Source organism: Octopus bimaculoides, chromosome 2 (assembly GCF_046866305.1).
Source record: "Octopus bimaculoides isolate indiv1 chromosome 2, ASM4686630v1, whole genome shotgun sequence".
In the NCBI taxonomy this organism is placed as follows: Eukaryota; Metazoa; Mollusca; class Cephalopoda; order Octopoda; family Octopodidae; genus Octopus; species Octopus bimaculoides.
Window position 1 is genome coordinate 145,986,887 of NC_142929.1, and position 20,355 is coordinate 146,007,241.

Genomic DNA, 20,355 nt, shown 5'->3' on the forward strand with positions numbered 1-20,355 from the left:
GTAATGGAAATGGTTAAGTGCAATCATAACAAAGATAATGATGCTTACAGTGATATTCCATAATGTTTATATATGTACAAATATGTGCTGGTGTATGGCCTAGTGGTTAGGACACAGCACTTGCAATTGCAAGATCATGGTTTTGATTCCTGGACCAGGCACTTCACCTTATGTTGCACTGTGATCACTTGAACATCTGATATGTGGGCACATTGTGCACCTGTACAGACAATGTCAATTTGGTGGAGGGAGTGAGCTAATATACAGCTCAAATATTTGATCACTATAAACAAATCATCTGTGCAGAGTGGTCAGCAAAAAATTACAGAACCCTCATTTGCCATCTATGACAGGAGAGTCCACAAGAGTCCATGATGTGTATGTGCTAGATTTCACATAATATTTCAGTTGTTCCTATTATTTTGACTTCCTTCTACATCACTTATATAAATTTTAATACTTATTAAAATTGTATTTTTAAAGAACAAGTGTGGAATATAATAAAACTACTTACTTAATGCCTAGATACAAAAGTAAGAGAGAACGTCGAGAAAAATCATGGTCCAATACTTTCTTGTCGAGATGAAGCCAAAAAGTGTTCCCTCTGTAAAGAAAGAAATTATTTCATTAACACTACTGCATAGTTGAAATGGTAACACACAAAGAGCATAAAATAAGTTACCAACAAAAATTAGATTAAGCAACACACAAAGCTAGAGCTGAAATGAAATTGTCTTAGAATGAACATTGTTTTAATACATTTTAACATATTTTAATATATTAGATATCTGTTGATGAAGAATAAGTGTTATGGTTAAATAAAGTGAGCCATATATATAATCCCTCTTTATTTTGAACTATTTAGAAGATAAATTTCCAGCTTCACTTGTTTTTATGCGAGAAGATGAATATGGCATTAGACTTAAAATTATATAACAGAAATAAGTAGTTAGTAGTTCTTATACTTAGAAAGAAAAAGCATATAAAAACTACGAAGTAATTTAGAGTTGGTTAAATTTATGAAAGTACAGTTTATCAATTAATTTAGTATTGAGTTTTTGAGGTAACTCCAAAAAGAAAATGGCTCAAGTAGGGAATCTCAAACTGGACTGTTCTTCTGGTGTTGGAGACTTAATCCATCACCCTGTGTAACATGACCACCTGGCCCATAGGTTCCCTTTGCAGAGTCCAGTCTGTTGCAAGTACTTGAGCCAAATCTTTGCTCTGAGTAACTTTTTCTCTTCTCCCCACTAGTTTCCAAGTCTCTAAAAGATGGTCAGAGGCGATGCCCTCTTTCACGAAGCTGTTCAAAAAAAAATCAAAAAGACAACAAATGTCTATTTTCAGTGGAATTATTAGAAAATCGGGAACATAAGTCAACAGTTTTGGGTTCCGGTTCAAAACCCTTTATATGAAGGGGAAAAAAAAAAAGAAAGAAAAAAAAAGAAAGAAAAAAAAAAGAAAGAAAAAAAAAAGAAAGAAAAAAAAAGAAATTGATGAAGTGTCTTAGGTAGTTTGCAGTAAACTAGTACACGCTAAATAAGTGTTACAGGTTGATTGTTAATGAGATAAGAAAACAAAGATGGTGAGATTGTTAAGAGAAAGAATTGAAAAGAAAGTAGCTAATGTAAATATGAACAAAATATTTTAGGTAAGCATTGGAAAGTAAACTAATCTATAACTTGAATCAACGTATCATTTTACTAGAATCACATAGCTGTCCTATTAAGTGTCAGTTTGTAGTTATAGATTTGCTGTATCCACATTAGACTGACACACATCCTATGGTTCTGAGGTTCTACCTAAAGACCTGTGTTCCAAATACTTCTCTATTTGAAACTTGGGTTCTTTAAAACAAACATCACTGGGTGGTGTTGCTATTATTTAGGCCCGAGTCTGCCCTGATTGAGCAGGCCTATGATCAATTTGCCTTATTGAATATACATATATATATATAGGAGACTAAATTGTGCAATGTCTTTCCTTTTGTAAGTTGCGTAAGGGTGTTATTTTAGGGAGATTTGGCTGCTAATCCAGCCAGTCAAGCAACTGAGCAGGACATCAGTCATAGGCTTTTGGGATGCTCTGTTTTCAAATTAGAAACCTTAGTAGTCACACTGTCCCTGGCATCATTGTTTCTTATGACATTAAAGTTTGTTACAGGTATGACTTGAGATTCTGTCATGCTAATGAACATCTCTTTGTTTGTGTGGCTATTTGATAACTGATGTCTGAGAATATTGAATTTTTGCTTCACTGATTGCATGTGGATGAATGGTTTGTGAAGGAAAGGTTTGTTGTCTATACTTAAAAGTCATCATCTTTGCTAGTTAAGCCATGCACGCCTATGTATTCAGGAAATTTATCAGTTCAACCCCAGGCTTGGCTCAGCAGCATCATATGTCATGATGAGCAATAGAAGACATAACTATAAATTATCAAAGAAGACCTTGCATTTGATAACATCTTTTTTCTATCTACAGTGTTCACCACAGTAATGCAAACTAAACTTAAATTAAGTAGTTGTTTAGAACACAGGTTCAACTAGAGAAGTCTGTCAGGCCAGTAAAATGAATGTTAATGCATATACAAATATGGAAGATGTACTAATGAAGGCAGAAACTGTGCAGAAATGTTACACTGTAATATAAGTAAAATAACACATAAAAAATGAAGAGACACTATTAGGTCTTTATGCAAAACATCACGTCTAAAATGAATTAGATAGTTAAGTAAATAAAGAAATAATAATTTCAAATTACTGACACAAGGATACAAATTTGGGGATGGGTACAAGCAATCAAATTGACTAATATTTGACTAGTACTTTATTTTGTCTAATCCAAATGGTTGAAAGACAGAGTCAACCTTGTCAGAGCTTGAACTAAGAATATAATGAGATGCAACTAAATCCTCTTCAAAAAAATAACAAAGAAACCTACCCAAAAACTATAATATAATTTTCTGTGTAAGAACAGCAATGGAAAATAAAGTAAATGTTTCCAAAGCCATAGAGACACAACAGAATCAGGGATTAGCTTCTATTGTTATTTAGCTCCAGTCAATCTTAATAGAATTAGCATATAATCAAAGGCATACTCTGACTATGCCACCCATTCTTTGAACATAGCATATCCAGGACTAAATCATCCAATATCTTGCTCAATTTTCAAGATGATGGTTGGGTATAATTTGAAGGAGATTTAACTTCAATTTCTAGCATATCTACCAACTACATAAAGATTTCCTCATTAGTTTCATACTGTTATGGAAAGGACAGATTACCAAGGATAGGATGCTAGTCTCCATTGCAGTTGACATCTCTCAAAGTTCTGTTTGATAACTGTGATTAATTGTGACAAAATTACATGCATTGAGGCAAGTACAATTCTGCATGATGTCCAAATGTATAATAGAATGCCTACCAAGGATTTGACCTCAATACCTATCACTCAGATGCAAACCCTTAAATCTTCTCAGCCAAAAAGGTAAATAGGCTAACAAAAAGTTTATTCACAACTATCTCTTACTTGTTTTGGCCCATAAGTTAAGGCCATGCTGGAGCACTACCATTGCAAATTTTAGTAAAAATTCCTCAGTGTAGGCACTGAACAAGATTGAACCCAGCCCAGGATGTCTCATACTGTTGCCTGAATATGTCTTTACTCATGAGACAACCATGTCAACTACTTTATTAATTCACATATATATTAGTAATTTAAGAAATGTCAGTTTGATAAAATTTCAAAACAAACATTTTTAAAGCAGACTTTAAAATCCTTGAAGAACTGTATCATGATGGATAATAGGTGAGTATAGGAGTTAGATTTCTTAATATAATTGATACAATTACAAAAGCATATTTTAAAAAAAAAAAAATCATATTTTGCAAATTACAGAACTTAAATTTACTCTACTAAAAAGTAAATAAATACTACACAGGTGTTCACTAAAATGCTCTTTTGATATTATATAAATTAACAGACAACAGATCTTTGAATCAGCAAATGAGTGTTTATAAAAAAAAACAAAAACATTCAATATTGAAATCTGATAAAGGTGAGTCAGTCACTCAGAGAACTGATCTCTAATTTCTGTCAAGGGGAATTTTCAAGTAAAAGGCTGACCTTAAAAAGACAGTTAAAGAGCTCAGTCAATGAAGATGTAATTTTAATCAATGCTTTTCAAATGTTATTGCTCATTAGCTTGCTAAGGCATGTTCCTCCCACTGTACAAATGACATCATTATAATGCTCTTCTCACATTAAAACAGAATGTAATGATAGCAAATATGAAAATGCAGGTTTGCAAAATGCTTGAAATCTAACTTGAGATAATTGAAAATTATATACAAATTTTTATGAGAAAAATGATGAAAATAATGTTTTAGTGCAAATATTAAATGGATATTGATTTCTTAAAGATGCTCAAGACAAAGGGAATAAACTTAGAGTGTGTGACATTCATGCCTTTGAGAAAGGTATTAATAAGCTTTACTTTTTCAGAAACAGCATACTAATTTATGGATACAGTTTACTGACAGTGGTGAAGGTGCACTGAAGTAGTGCATTCAAGAAGTGCAGTGCTTTTACAAGTCACGAACTGGCTTCCACTTCAAATAAAAGGGGAGTTGCTGACTCAACAGGTAAGAAGCTTAGCTATCTGAACTTGAAAGTACTGATTTTTAACCAAGGCATAAAGCCATACATTATAAAGGAGAGTATAATCAATCAAATTCACCTTGGTACCTCTATTATTTATTAATCACAACTGAATCAAAGGTCAAGTCAAACTCCACATTTTTGAACTAAAATGATGAACTAGATACCACACAGCATTTAATTCATTGCTCTCCTAATTCTACCCTTTTTTCTATTGATCAGTCAACATCAGCCAATATACTTTAGTTTGGCTAAATTCTTTAAAAAAGAAAGACAGTAAAAAGGTGTCACCATTAAGTTTGTTCTTTTCTCAATAACTAATTTATTTTCTATTAGCTTCCACCGAATTCAGATTAATTTTCTCCATCTACATTGGCATAAGTTGGTATATTTTTAAGCATCTTGCATGCATTACATAAACAATCATCATCATCATCATCACTGTCTGCTTACCAAGCTGGCATAGGTTGGATGGTTTGACATGGAGCTGGCCAGACTCCAATTGTCTGTTGTGACATGGTTTCTATGGCTGGATGCCCTTCCTAATGCCAACCACTTAAACTGTGTTCTTTCTATTTTATGTGCCACTGGTATGGATGCATTTATGCAGCACTAGCATGCATGCTTTTTATGTGGCAAGTCTGTATATGTGGAAGACAGCAATTTTACTTGAGGTAAATTGAGCTTGAGAATGCAGTCTATAGAAGAGTTTAACTGAAGATTCTCCAGTTTTTTTTATCAAAATCTCAAACAGCCTTGTACTATTAAGAATGCATTAACATAAAAACCAAAAACCCATTTAACAAATAGAACAAAAAGGAAATACATTGAAGATCTTAAGCAATACAGGTGCCTAACTAAAGGAAGGTAAATTATATAGCTTAGATAGCAGAATAAGAACTAGAGCAAATGATTCCATAGAGGTCACATTTAAGGAACATTAAAAATAGTTAAAGAAACTGCTGTCTAAGTAGAATGGGTTTTAGAACTATGAGATAATTGATCACAATGTATTTCACTGAGCTTTATAATATATAGCAAGGGTGACCAAATTGTTTGATAAGAAGAAACACAAAAACTTTTTAGATTGGAGTCTGGTGTAGTCATCTGGTTTCACCAGTCCTCAGTCAAATCGTCCAACCCATGCTAGCATGGAAAGCAGATGTTAAACGATGATGATGATGATGATGATGATGATGATGATAAATAATACACACACAGTAGCATTGAGTGGCATGTGACTGGCTACATTTGATATATGCAATAATGTTATGCCAATAATTCAAAAATATGAGATATTACAAATGATTATTATCAAAGAATACTTTTAAATATAAAAAAGGGATCAAAATTTAATATGTAACAAATACACCAGTAATAGTAACAGAATACTTGATAGATTTTAGACAATGCATTTACTTCTATTATTGTAAGTTGTCAGAATTGTTAGAGTACCAGACAAAATGCCTGGTGGTATTTCTTCCAGTTCATTACATTCGGAGTTCAAATTCTGCTGAGGTCAACTCTGCCTTTCATCCTTTCAAGTCAATAAAATAAGTACCAGTTGAGCACTAGGGTCAATGTAATAAACTTCCCCTCTCCTTAAAATTGCTGGACTTGGCCAAAATTAGAAAGAATTATTATTAAAACCTATAATTACCATTTTATTAAAATGATTTTTAAAAATAGTTAGAAAAAAAGAAAAAACAGGATCTTTAATTAGAGATATTATCATTATTTTGTTTTTGTTTTATTTTCTGTCAATCAATTTAAGATCAAATACAAGGAATAATTTAGATAAAATCAAGCTTAATAACAAAATTTTTGAGGCATGAATCAATAAAGATCTTGTCAGCATAACAGAAGACTAGAAGGCTACACAATGGAATGCAATGATTGAATTGACCTTAGTTCTCTGTTTTGGGAATGCCAGCTGTGTATGTGTGTGTGTGTAAGGGGAGGATCCTGAAAAATCAATTTTTGTTGTTTTTTTTTACCCTAAACAACTCATTATTTTTACTATAGGTTCAAAATGCTACACAATGGTTCAAATCTTAACCCAGACTATATTAGAAAAAAAAAATAAATAAAACAAATAAAAATAATTCATGTATTAGATAGGAATTCAAAATGGAAGCAGTCAATTTTCTTCTCAACAGCTACATTTGTAAAAGAGTAAGATGCCAGTTGATGATAATTAAACCAGGAAGAAGTCACTGCAAATAATAAGCAGGTCAACCAAAAAGAGAGAGAAATGGAACTGACATAGAAAGTTATAAAGTATGGGCGACATGAAACCTACAAAGTCTAACTGATCCATCTTTCTTCTATACAAGAAAAGTAACCCTGAAACAACAACAACAACAACCATAGTAACACAAATATAAACAATATATTTAGATATTACTTTAGTTTTTATACATGATGTAGACATTGGACAGTTAGTAAGAAACTTGCAAGCTTCCTTCCAAGTCATGTAGTCTCAGGTTCAGTCCCACAGCATGATGCCTTGGACAAGTGCCTTCTACTATAGCCCCAGGCTGGATAAAGCAAGCCTTGTGAGTGAATTTAGTAGATGGAAACTGAAAGAAGCTTCTGTGTGTGTGTGTGTGTATTAATCATAAGGATGCACTCGTACATCTACCTACTAGAAATGAGAACTATATAGGTATGTGAGGGGATTTTTTCAATCTGTTTTGCCTGAGTACTGTTGATTCTGTCATTATTTTGGTTGTTTAAATGTAACTTTTAGCTCTTATTTCTCGCAGGTAGATGTATGAGTGCGCCCTTATGATTAATGTAATTCTAATTCTTTAGCTATATAATGCTAGTTTAGCCTACAACCACTTATATTAATGTTGCTGTTATTGTCAACTATTTATATTGCCTTTGATAATAATAGCAATATTAATATCTCTATAAATATTCAATCCTGAATATTTGCTCCTTATATATATGTATATATATATATATATATATATATATATATATATATATATATATATTTTTTTTTAAAGTTTCAGCTTAGAGCTGCGGCCATGCTGATGCACCACCGTGTTGCTACACTGTTATTACAGGGAGCCTCTTACAATATGTGGCACTTGGTGAAGAATGGAGTTTGATTTAGCAACCCTCATTTGCACCTCCTGCCGCGAGGTAGGTTCATCTGGCACTCTCGATAGGAAGAGGTCCAGCTTTGATTTACCTATATATATATAGGTATCATCATTATCATCGTTTAACATCTGTTGTCCATACTGGCAAGCTGGAGATCTGCACCAGTCTCCAGTCTTATTTGGCATGGTTTCTATGGCCGGATGCTTCTTTCTGCTCTTCCTGATGCTAACCCCTTTACAGAATGTGCTGGGTGCTTTTATGTGGCACTGCATGGGAGGTACATATGTAAATATGTTTGTTTGTGAATGCATTATTTGCATTTGTGTGTACTCCTGTTTTGACATTACATGATGGTTGTAAACGAGCATGTTGTTCACTTCCTGTCTTCTATGAAAAACTTAACATAATCTGTCTGACCCACACAAACATAGAAAAGTGGGCATTAAATAATAATGCTGATGATAGTAAATCAATATATATATATATATATATATATATATATATATATATATATATATATATTAAGCCTATCATAAAAGTACATTTTCAAGTTTACAAAAAGGTGAATATGAAAATATAAAGCAAATATTACCAATATCTCTAAATCTTTCAATAATCCCATTAAATGGAATTTGAAGAGATTAATAAAGATTAATTCCTCAAACAACCGAATTAACAGCAACGAGAAAACAAAAATTATCAAAATAGGGTTTCAATGAAAAGAAATCACAACCTACTAATTATAATACATTTATTAGATTGAAATACACAGAAAAATGTTTTAAAAACTAAACTATTTCCTTCTTGGAAATAAAGTTGTAAATTATGCAAAAAGGTCAGAGGAACTTTTAAGAATTCATTAAGTAAGCAGGTCTGATTTCCTATCATTATCTATATTGTTCAGTATATGTTTCTTTACATATTAGCCATTTGAAATGAATGATTCACTGAATAGGAAAAGTGAATTAGAATTTTGTAAAGAATAAATAAACTATACCATAAGTATTGAGTGCATCTGCTCTTGTTTGTACATCCTCTGATAAAGCTTAGTGAATACACACTTTGTTGAAACACAGCCTCCATGTTGTGACACTATATATATGAATAACTATGATTATAATTAATCCTCCTTTGTGCATGTGTGTGTAAGTAGACTGCAGTGAAATCACCTTGTACCTCATAAGATGAAAGAGCCTTTATGACTGAGAGAGAGAGAACAGGAGAGTGGGGTAGCTTTCTGTGAGATGTTGAGGGATACAATATGATGGGAGAGAGAACAGATCTGTTACTGTGGAAGAGATTCATGGCTAACCTAAATTATATATGGATGGGCAGAGGTGGATAGGGTGGAGCTAGAAAGTAAGATAAAGATAATGGTGAAACTGTAATGGATTGCATCTTCTAAGTACAAGAAGGTAGAGACAGGAGCTCAGGAAGGGTAGGTAAGTAAATGTTGCAAGAGGTGTGCAGCAAAGTGAGATTGTTCAAAATAGGACTGGAAGTAAATGTAGTGAACAAGAGAGGTTGATAATAAATATGAGTGAGAAGACAGTGTTAAGAATGTGGGATGGACATCAATAGAAGTGGCTCAGAGAAGAGGGAGTGATGACTGGCAAAACAGAAAGGGTTATCAGTAATAGAAAACAGGAGATAGGAGAGAGATGAGTTATACAGAGATGCAGGATCCAAGAGTATAAGGTGTGAGAGAAAAGTAAGTGGTTATGAGAGGTATATAGGGATGAATATAGTATGTGGCAAGCAAAGGTGGGAAGGTTTATGGGGGGAGGGAGGGTTATTAAGAATGAAAGATGGATATCAATAGGAAGTGGCTTGAGAGTACGAAAGTGATAACTGGCAATGTAATAATGAGATTCACTAACAACAGGGTAATCTAGTAGGAAGGAAAGTGATGGGACATGTTGGGCTAAGGGCCCAAAAGTGTTCACATGGCAAACATGCATCTTTAATTGTATTGTACATTGTTTACTCTTTCTATTGACACACACTTCTTTTCTCTACATTTTCCTTTACTGTACACTTCTTTGTTTTTTTTTACTTTATATTTTTATGCCTTTCAAAAAATATCATCTACAAAGAAGTTTTGTAATCATGTCGATATTATTGAAAGGAATATGATTCATAATTTAAATAAGGAAATTTATGAACTTTGAATGTATAAGAGTATAAACAAGTGTAAAATAGTGTAAACAACTAAAATAAAAAGTAGATCTAAATAACATGTTATTCTTAATACTTTTTATGTAGTGGTCAAAGGCTTTTGTTAGGAGTGGCCCACATAACCATTCTTGATACAGAGGCTGGGAGCCTATTTCAGTTCGGGAGTGAATAGGCATTACATGTCACTTAGTCATAAACACGTCATGTAGCTTCAATAGAATGCTGTATCACCAACAATAATGTGATTTCTCTAAGACATCACCCAGTAATCTATCAAGTTTATTTACACATTTCTCAATACATACTGTTGCTATAACTTCCCTCCCTCATTTTATGCCTCCATCGTAGATGGGTAGATTTGTCAGTATATACATATACACATGCACACATATATTGAAAAGGTCAAGAGGTTTCACACAAGCGAATTTAAATTAAAATACAAAAAAGAGAAAATGCTTTGAGAAGATTATCATGAACAAAAGAAAGAAAATATTTACACTTTTTAAATCGAAATAAGCTACCGGTTTCAATTCTTTTAAAAGATGGTTTATTCATGCTGACTCCCATACCTCTCTTTCCTTCAGTGATTTTCTCTGATTTCTTCACCATCCTCACCTGTTTCTTTCTTTCATGTTCCCTTCCCTTAACACCTATTCATACTTGCCCTTATAATGTACGGTAGCTCAGAATTTACCTGTCTTGTCACCTTTCCACTCAGTCATTTTTTTCTTATTAATCCAGACACAGATCCCTTCTCTTTTTTTTCCCTTTAATACTCCCTTCTCCAAAAGTGTTTACTCTGTTACTCGCTCAACATGACTTTCTCACAAACATAAATCTGTTCCACTCCGCATACTTTACCCCCCCCCCCCACACACACACACCACTTCTGTTCTCCTTCAATTACATGGAGCCAGTTAAGGTCCCAGGTCATGCAAGCTCAGAATTTACCTTGTCTTGTGACCTTTCCACCCAGTCACTACTTGCTGAGGCAGTTACAAAAGGCTATCAAGACCAAATGCCCAGGAAAACTGATGAAAGGGATCTTGTTTCATCAGGACAATGTTCCACCATTGGTTTCAATGACTGCTGTGTATGACTGTGGCTTTGAACTGGTTGATCACCCTCCCTATTCTCCTGATTTGGCCTCATCTGACAATCACTTGTTTCCTAACATGGGAAAACATTTGGCTGGGAACCAGCATTGTAGTGATTATGACATCATATCTGCTGTTGATGACTTTTTTACCAACAGGATGAGAGCTTTTTCACCAATGAGATCCAAGCCCTGCAATACTGAAGGAAGACGTGTGTGGACTACAAGGTGGATTATATTGAAAAATAAACCTCATCTGGTCACATTCCATGAGAGTATCTTGGTCAGCCTATGACCTTTTCAGCTGAACCTCATGTGTGTGTGTGTGTGTGTGTGTGTGTGTGTGTGTGTGTGTGTGTGTGTGTGTGTGTGTGTGTGTGTGTGTTCATTCATTTATTTTTTCCTTCCTTTCCATGCTGGCATAAAATCAAAACTTTTTAAGGCATTATTTTATAGCCAGATGCTCTTTCTGCTGCAGATCTGAACCTGCTTTTTAAAGTAAGGGGTTATTTATTCCACTGGTTGGGACAAGCATACAGTACAGAGTGCAAGGCGTTTTCTTTACAAGGGATGTAAACAGGAAATCACTGTTTTGCTTCAACATGTCATGAAAAGACATGTTGAATGTTAATATTCTTGCACATACATGCATGAGGAAGTAGAATCTACGTCCCCTCTAAATAATGCACTCTATAACTCTGCATTTTAAACACGTGATGACTGGTGGTATACAAAGACATCACATAAATATGATGATCACTATGAAGATATGTGTGTGAGAGAAAGTGTTTGTATATATGTGTGTGTGCACAAGTAAACTATTGGTGTTTAACAGAAGAATATGCTGATTAACAAGAAAAATTCAAATATTAAACATTGATTTTATTCATTTCAATACAATACTCAATAATTCAATGACAAGTGACTGCTACAATCACTAACACAACACCTTCACCAAAACAAGCAACAACATTCATTCATGTAAATTACTTGACATAACAATGTAACAGCCAAAATTCCCCACACATGAACATCAACTTTCTTAAGTGCTAGAACCGTATTTCTCAAACCTTAATCCCTAAGATAACAAGCTGACAGACAAGATGGTAATAGCCAGAAAGCAAATTGAATAATATTGCTTCATGGAATCCAACACACTGGCTGTAAAAGCTGTAAACATACTGGTTGTAAAATGAACAACTTTTAACAGGTAACTATTTCAAGTTTGAACCTGTCAGAATTGATTTAACCTATAAACTAGCTGAAATTAATAAGTCTAAGACTTTTATGGACCCAGCATCAGCTGCAAAAACTAAATACCATTGTTAAGAGGGACAATTTACTTGTCATCACATTAGAAAATTGCTGAAGTAAATATTTTTACAGTGAGATTCCCTTGCTACTGGTAACCATTCTAAAAAATAAGTAGAAACTTTGTTAATTAAACAGCTGCTCACTGCAACTTGTTCAGTTGGCAACAAGTTTCAACTTCCACTTTCGTTTTTGATCAATGCCTTGATGCATAACTGTATGGCTGTAAAAGTAAGGTTTTCAAAATGACTGCAAACTCACAGCCTCTTAATCTCCTATAGATGTAGTCAAACTCTAATTTCATCAATCTGACTTCATTCTGATTAGATCTGAAATCTTAACAATCAGGCACTGAAATAACTAACAGAAAGAATATGCCAGTACTTTATTACTTTGGTCATGTTTATTACCTTGAGTATCATAATGCAGGTAGGTAAGTAGATAAACCATGTTTGATTGCTCACATTGTAGAATGCAACATCCTGTGATATCTTCACCAAAAGTAATAGCTAAGTTGTCTACCTATAGACTCTATTTATCATCTATTGCATCGAATTTCCTTTCAGACTGCTCCATTGCAATCTTTTTTCTATCAACTCTGATGCACCACAAGATTCAGTAGTGTCTCCTGCACTCTTTCTTCTCTATTTCCATGACCTATTTGCTGTGACTTTTAACAACAATGGCTCTAATGCAAATAATACCACTCTTCTCTCATCATACACAGATGTCATTTACACACTATCTAGACATCATATTATATAGAGATCACTTTTATAAATAGAGATTCTGAAAACGTTCTCCAATCGTTATTACCAATCAAAGAAACAGACTTTCACAATATCCATTTTATGCACAAAACTACATACACTAAAAGCATCCCAGTCAAAACAAGTGCTAGGTTTCACAATCTCTGATGATCTGTCATAACACTGCTAACAATGTAACCCAAATATTAAGTTTCCTTTCCAGGAACAAAATATACTTCAACTCTTATCAGTTACTTGCACTCCACAAAGTTCAAGTACATTCAACATAGGGTTACTGCTCACAAACCTAGGACAATTATGTTGTCTCACACACACACACACACACTGGAGAACCATCTAACTGTTTAACAAAGACTTACTTTCTTTTCGTTTTCCTCTCTCTCTCTCTCTCACACACACACACACACACACACACACACACACACACACACACACACACACACACACACACACACACACACACACACTTCTAACAATGGCTAAGCAATTCTTTCACAATATTTCAGAGACTGCTACTATAATAATCTCAACAGTTACACCTAGCTTCCTTCCTCTCACCGTCCCTATTCTATCCTAAACTTTACTTTCTGTATCAAACATTTTGCTCAAACAATCTTCCCCAAAACAGTAACTCACTGGGACTTGCTCTTAGCCAGTGGCTTTTATAATAGGCATTAACCTACAGCAGTTCAAAATGAACATCAAGTATATCAATTTCACTAGTCTGGTATTGCGCTTCATCTACCATCATCATCCTGAGTTTAAATCCATCTTTCCATGCTTGCATGAATTATATAGGTCCTCTCCAACACAGCCCTTACCATTAGGAATGGTCTTTTGTCATCTCTTTTGTGAAGTTCAATCTCCTGAGATCAACCTTCACATCTTCTAATGTCTTCTTGGCTCTGCCACAGGTTCCTTTCTCTTGGACTGTTTGGCTCTTTTTTACCCAACTGTTGTTTTCCATATGTGTCACACCTCCATATCAGTATGGTCTCCTTTCTTGCACAGTTTATTTTCTTGGCTCATTTGTGTTCCATCATTCATGCACACCAACAGTTACACATCCCTTGAAACATGCCTTATTTTTTTATCAGCCATCACACTTCTCTCAGATTCAAGGCCCAAGTTTTGCCACCTGTAACATCATGATTTGTAAACAAACATCATACAATCTGCTCTTTATTCAGAAAGAATACCTCTTTGCAGCCAACAGTAGCTCCCTAAACATTTTTGCACCCCTTTCTTACCCTGGCTATTATGCTTTCAAAGCACTCAACAAAATTTTTTACTTGGGTCAGTGAAGTAAGAAAACTATGAACTACTTATATAGAGCCTTCCAAACATTTAAAAGAATTTATTTCATCTATGTTTTTAACTACTCTTGTGTATCTGCAACATTGAGAGCTTTTCTTTCCAATAAACCTGCCTGTTATCCCACTAACTCTGTTGTGCACCAATAGTTTAAAATGGGTACCACATATGGAATCACTAATAGTTCCTTTTCTGCATAGTGAACATGGCCATTTCAAAGATGACAGTACAGTTCTATCTTCATTATAGCTAAGCTCAATTTAAGGTCTTATGTTTGCAGACAGACAGACAGACACACACACACACACACACACCCACACACACACACACTCTCTCTCTCTCTCTCTCTCTCTCTCTCTCTCTCTCTCTCTCTCTCTCTCTCTCTGTATTATACAGTCAGTTGCTCTTCTCATTGCTAATCTGAATCTGTTCATATATATGATAAATTTTCAACAGCTTACAATTTATGATGAGTACCTGAAGGAGATGAAAGCACTCAATAGTATTAATCCAAATCCTGACAACATTCTCTTTTTTTATTAATGTGTTTTTTTGCTATTTGTGTTTTAGGTCAATTCAATGAAAACTGACCAGAGTTTATGAATAATAAATACATGAAAGTAGTAAAATGTAAAATTATAACACTGCAAAAAAACCCAAAAGTAATGGTATCTGCTATAGATATAGCTGTGTTTTCTCTCCAGATATGTAATTTTAGAACAATAGCTCATACTGTATGAATTAATAGATGATGGTATTGATGATAATTATGATGATATTTATCATTAATTTTCATTTGTATATGCTGACGTCTATTTGGCAGATATCTTTAAATGGTTTCTCCTCATGTACTCTTAGTTAAACCAATCTCTCTGCCAATCATAACTTTTGAGGTCAGCACAAATTATCATTATTTGAATGACTGGCAAATCCATTCACACAGTTTTTTTTTTTTCATCTCTTTATCTCACAAAATATGCATACCAACAAAATAGAATATATTTTAAAAATATAAATTCAGCAATAATTATCCTTTACTCACTGAGGTATCTTAATTAACATACCTAAGCCTTTATGTAAAAGAAAAAAAAAAACAACTAAGTAACATCTTAGCCAAATTGAAGCATAAGAAGTTGAAATTTATTCTGTTTCTATAGCCTTAAATAAAACAAAATGTATGCACCCACAAAATATAGAAAGTTAGCTTTCACAAGTTAGTTTTGGCAGCTAATTCCTCATTTCTGTAGCAATGAATAGTTAAATTGATCAAGACAGAAGTTGAATTGCAGAACAAATGAAACTGAACTTGGTGACTTAATTCAAGTATTTTAACCAAAGGAATTTACATAATAAAATGATGTCTAGAGGGTGACAGAATTATATTCAAATGGGGGAAAAAGAACAAAAACAAAAAAAATCTGAGTTTTGAAATCAAATGTTGAAAAATTTGTGGGGTTAACAGTTATATTGATTTTTACTGATAGTTCTCTGTTCTTCAGGAGCCAACAGCTGGCTCATCTCTTGTAACCAGGAATTAAACTTAATCTTCTCTCATTGATGCATGAAACCTTGCCAACTAAAACTAATTTGTAACTGCTTCAACACATTTTACAACTTCTGCTCATGTCATCATTAATATTGCATCTTAAAGTATCTTGTTCAACTGGAATATCTTCAGGATATCATAATCACTTCAAATGATTCACCTATACAGTGTTGGGGATGTGACATATTGAACATTCATAGGAGATCTAATTACCAAAATATTTCCCAAATCCAACAGCCGTACTCCCTGTTGACAGATACATCTATAGAGCAAGAGAAAGAATGTACTTATGATTGTTTTGTAAATTAAAAATAATCTGAACAGTTTCAGGACTGCTAAGTGACTACTGCATTATGAGCCTTAAACAAGGTCATTCCTAATAAATTTCTTCTCTTGTTTTTCCTTTTTTAATAATGTGTGTGTGTGTGTGTGTGTGTGTGTGCCACCTACGTATTGTACTTAACATATATACACCACTGACAGGCATAATGCTGCAGTTTCTGTCTGAGAGAAAATCTTTTCATAGACATGTGTTAAAAACACATATACATCAGAACAAGATAAGCATCATTGTAGTAGAGACCTATGGGAACAGCAGACGTGCTTCACCCTTCTTAGGGCTTGTCAATAACATGCACCTTATAGTCACTTGCCCAGATGAAATCTGTCAAATGCAGTATATAGCAAATGGTGACTAATACATTCATTTGTAATATCTATGATTATTCACTGCATTTATAATCTAATGCAGTTTCAATTGCATAAAGTGTGCATGCATGTGCATGCATGCACACACATGCATGTGCACACGTGCATGTGCACACGTGCACATGTGTAAATAACTAGATAAAACATTGAAATAATGTTTTGAAACTCAATAAAATCTTGTACTCAGGGTTTCACATTGAAGAAATCTCTATATTTCTAAAAGATATAGAGCACTAAAATATGTTAATAACTTGAAGGTTATATCTACTCCAGCAGTAAGTGAATGTTACAGGGAATCTGCGCAGTGTTTGTAAAATGATTTATTATTGCTATACACGGAGATGAATTTTGAAAAAAGTATAATTATCTTAATCAACCCTAGTATATTACTGGTATTTTCTTTACTCCTCATTTCTACCCCACCAAGGGTCAGCTATGGCAAGGTTGAGATAAACAGAACTAAATGGTGTAATACTTAACATCTATAAAATAATTTCTCATCAAAGGCCTAATTTGTCTAAATTGGAAATGAAATTGGTGTAAGAATCAATTTACTTCGTTTATATTTATATCTAATTAAATTCATATTTATATTAAACTTATTTATTTATTTATGTGTTTCAGCCAAGCGGCTGCGGTCATGCTGGTGAAGCAGTTCCAACTTTTATTTATCAATACTTTAGTGATCATCATCATCATCATCATCGTTTAACGTCCGCTTTCCATGCTAGCATGGGTTGGACGATTTGACTGAGGAGTGATCCTGATAATATTTGAACTTCCAGCAGTGAAGTACCAAAACCTTGAACAAAGTAGAAGTTAATTGCTTAGATCTGAAGTTCTACCTTATTTACCTGTTGTGTCTCTTGAGTTTTCTACATCAATTTCAGTAAATTCTGAAGCTCGAAAAAATTTTTTCGTCACTATTGCATTATCATCAATAATCATCTGTCATTCCTTTCTAACCCCATACACTCCTAAACAAATACCACATCTGCATTCTTCCACATCTAATAAAATCTAACACCAACATTAACAGTTTCCATCAAATATCCACTTTTTCCTTATGTACAACAACAAAACATAAATATTTTGCTTTCTTCTTATGAACAACTCACTGCTTAAATGCCTGTCATCACCTTTCCCAGCTATGCAAATCAATTAGGGGCTTCTACGTAGTTGCCTGACCTGTTAGATATAGTTATCAATTCTGCTGAATTACACCCTATCAAACAAAAAAAACACTGAACAGCTTAATGTGGTTCTGGATTTTCTTTGAAAGTATAAATGACAAATGGAATGCCATCTCTGATTGAACCAACTCAATCAGAGATGAGACAAGGCAAAACAACAACTGGCAGCCTCAATAATATTTAGCTAGCTTTCTTTCTTTCTTTCCCCCTCTCTCTCTCTCTCTCCAGAGCAAAAAAAGTTCTTCATCCCTGAGTAGCTGGTGACACCTCTCAAGGACCAAATTAAGAATAACAGACCTATCACTGACATCCCAGTTCATAAATAGTAAAAGATACTCACATAATCAATATATCCTTCTTAAACTAACTGACATACAGCATATTAAATCACCTCTACCTTTCAGATATTGGATATGTAGGATATATTTAAAGAATCCAGCAGGCTACCTTCATATCAAACCTAAGTCTACACACTCTGTGATTACAAGAAATACTGAACAACAATAACACTCTTCTTTTCTGGAAAATTCTCACTTATACATCCATTCTGAATGACACTTCCCACACACATAACCTTAGCTCTTCATGCACTTTATTAATCTTACCAATCTCATCCATCCACTAATCCCTTATTCTTTGGACAGTATCTCTTCTGTGTACAGCATCTCTTCACCTTCAAACACTACCCCACCATATTGCCCATATACACAAAAAAAAAAAGAAAAAAGAAATCCACAGACTTCGTAATTAAATATCTAGTGTAAAATATAAACCAGAGGGCAACATATCAAATATTTGGTTCCAATAGAAACTGCTTGTGAGAATACTAATGAACATGTCTTGTGACTATATGCAACCAGATACAACTATTCTGTTGAATATTCAATACAATTACTGATTATATCTCATTCTACTTTATTTTAGTTACTAACAGTAGTTGTGTCGGCTCAAACGTTAGAGAATCAACAAGATGATTTATAATACTTGTTCAGTTTTGCATTGTACTCGGTTAAAATTTTGTGAAAGCTGACTTTGCTTTTCTTTTTCTTTCTTTTTATTCTTCTAAAATTGATGACATAAATACCAGCAACATACTGGCATCAAATCAATGCCTGACATCCAGTGACCACTTCAGGAAAAAAAAAAAGAGAAAAAAAAGAGAGACCTAGTATCTAAGAAAAAATTCGTTAGTAATTAATTGCAAAATATTTAATCTAATTAGAGTTCAACTAATTTCAAATGTACATTTAATAAAAAAAATAAATAAATAAAAACATGAAATAAAGTTAAAAATGAAATAAAGATGCTAATTAACTATTTGTTTAATTTATTCATTCTAGGATAGTGGAGTCATTGAAGATGACAGGCAGGTAAAATGGTCCCTTGTTTGATGTCATATATTTCTACCTACATATGCCACCAAAATGAGAGCAGGTAGCATATAAAATAATGAATGAAACAAATATCAGCAACATACTGAGGTTAAGTCAATCAACATTACCCTCTACAAGCAATAAATTGAGTAGAAGTAAGAAAAAAAAGTATAAGTGTTGTCAGACTATCACTTCACCATAAACACCTTGAAAGCTTTGACAATATTTAAATTATTAGGAATTTATATCATCACAAAATATGGCATCACCACCAGTTAAAAAGAACTGACACTTCTTAGCGATTAGTCCTATCAGGAGAGCAAACACAGACTAGCTTACTATTACCACTAGTTATTCATTCATTCATTGATAATATATTTCATTCATATCTTTATTTGCTTCCTGATGCAGTCCACTTATGACATCTATACCAATAATGTAAGTCACATGATGAAGAAAACTGGTTCCAGCTGTTTTTGTGTACTTTGAAATTTACAATCTGTCCCAATAGCTTTCAAGCAAACATATTTAATGATTAGATTGGCATAACAGTGAAGATAATTAAATGACATCAAAAATACAAAGCCACAACAGGTGTAAATATTACTTTGAAAATGTAAGATGTGCAACATTGTACTTGAATTATTATTCAACAACATTCTTTTCCAGGATATTTAAATGAATAACTCCACAAACAGCTTGCATGAACAAAAACAACAGTTTTTCTTCTTCACGCTTACTTTCACAAACAATGTATTACAATTACATCTTTACATAGCCAACTGTTCTTAATAATTTCACAGGGTTTGCAGTGAGAAATTATTCTATAAATGATATGACAACAGCAGGAAAAAATGCCATTGAAGATAAATGCTAATAGACATGAATGACATTAACCAAAAAAATTAACATCAAACAAAATATTACAAAAGACATATGGATAAAAGTAATAAAGAAATAAAAAATACACATAAACAAAACCGATTTCTATGTTTGTGTGCATGTATATATGCATATATTTACCTTCAATAGGTTGGGTGTGATGAAATATATTAGGTATAAATACATTAACTCTGTTGTATTACAAT

The 20,355-nt window shown here is 33.5% G+C and overlaps 1 protein-coding gene across 50 annotated transcripts in view; it reads right to left on the minus strand.

Annotated features, from left to right (window-relative positions):
- LOC106875150 (FERM domain-containing protein 4A) overlaps positions 1–20,355 on the minus strand; it is a 363,595-nt gene that overhangs the window by 146,742 nt on the left and 196,498 nt on the right. For all 50 annotated transcript variants that reach the window (XM_089347864.1, XM_089347848.1, XM_089347840.1 and 47 more), the window contains one exon: positions 515–604. In XM_089347864.1, coding sequence (XP_089203990.1) covers positions 515–604 — 90 coding nt within the window. The remainder of the gene's footprint in view (positions 1–514; positions 605–20,355) is intronic.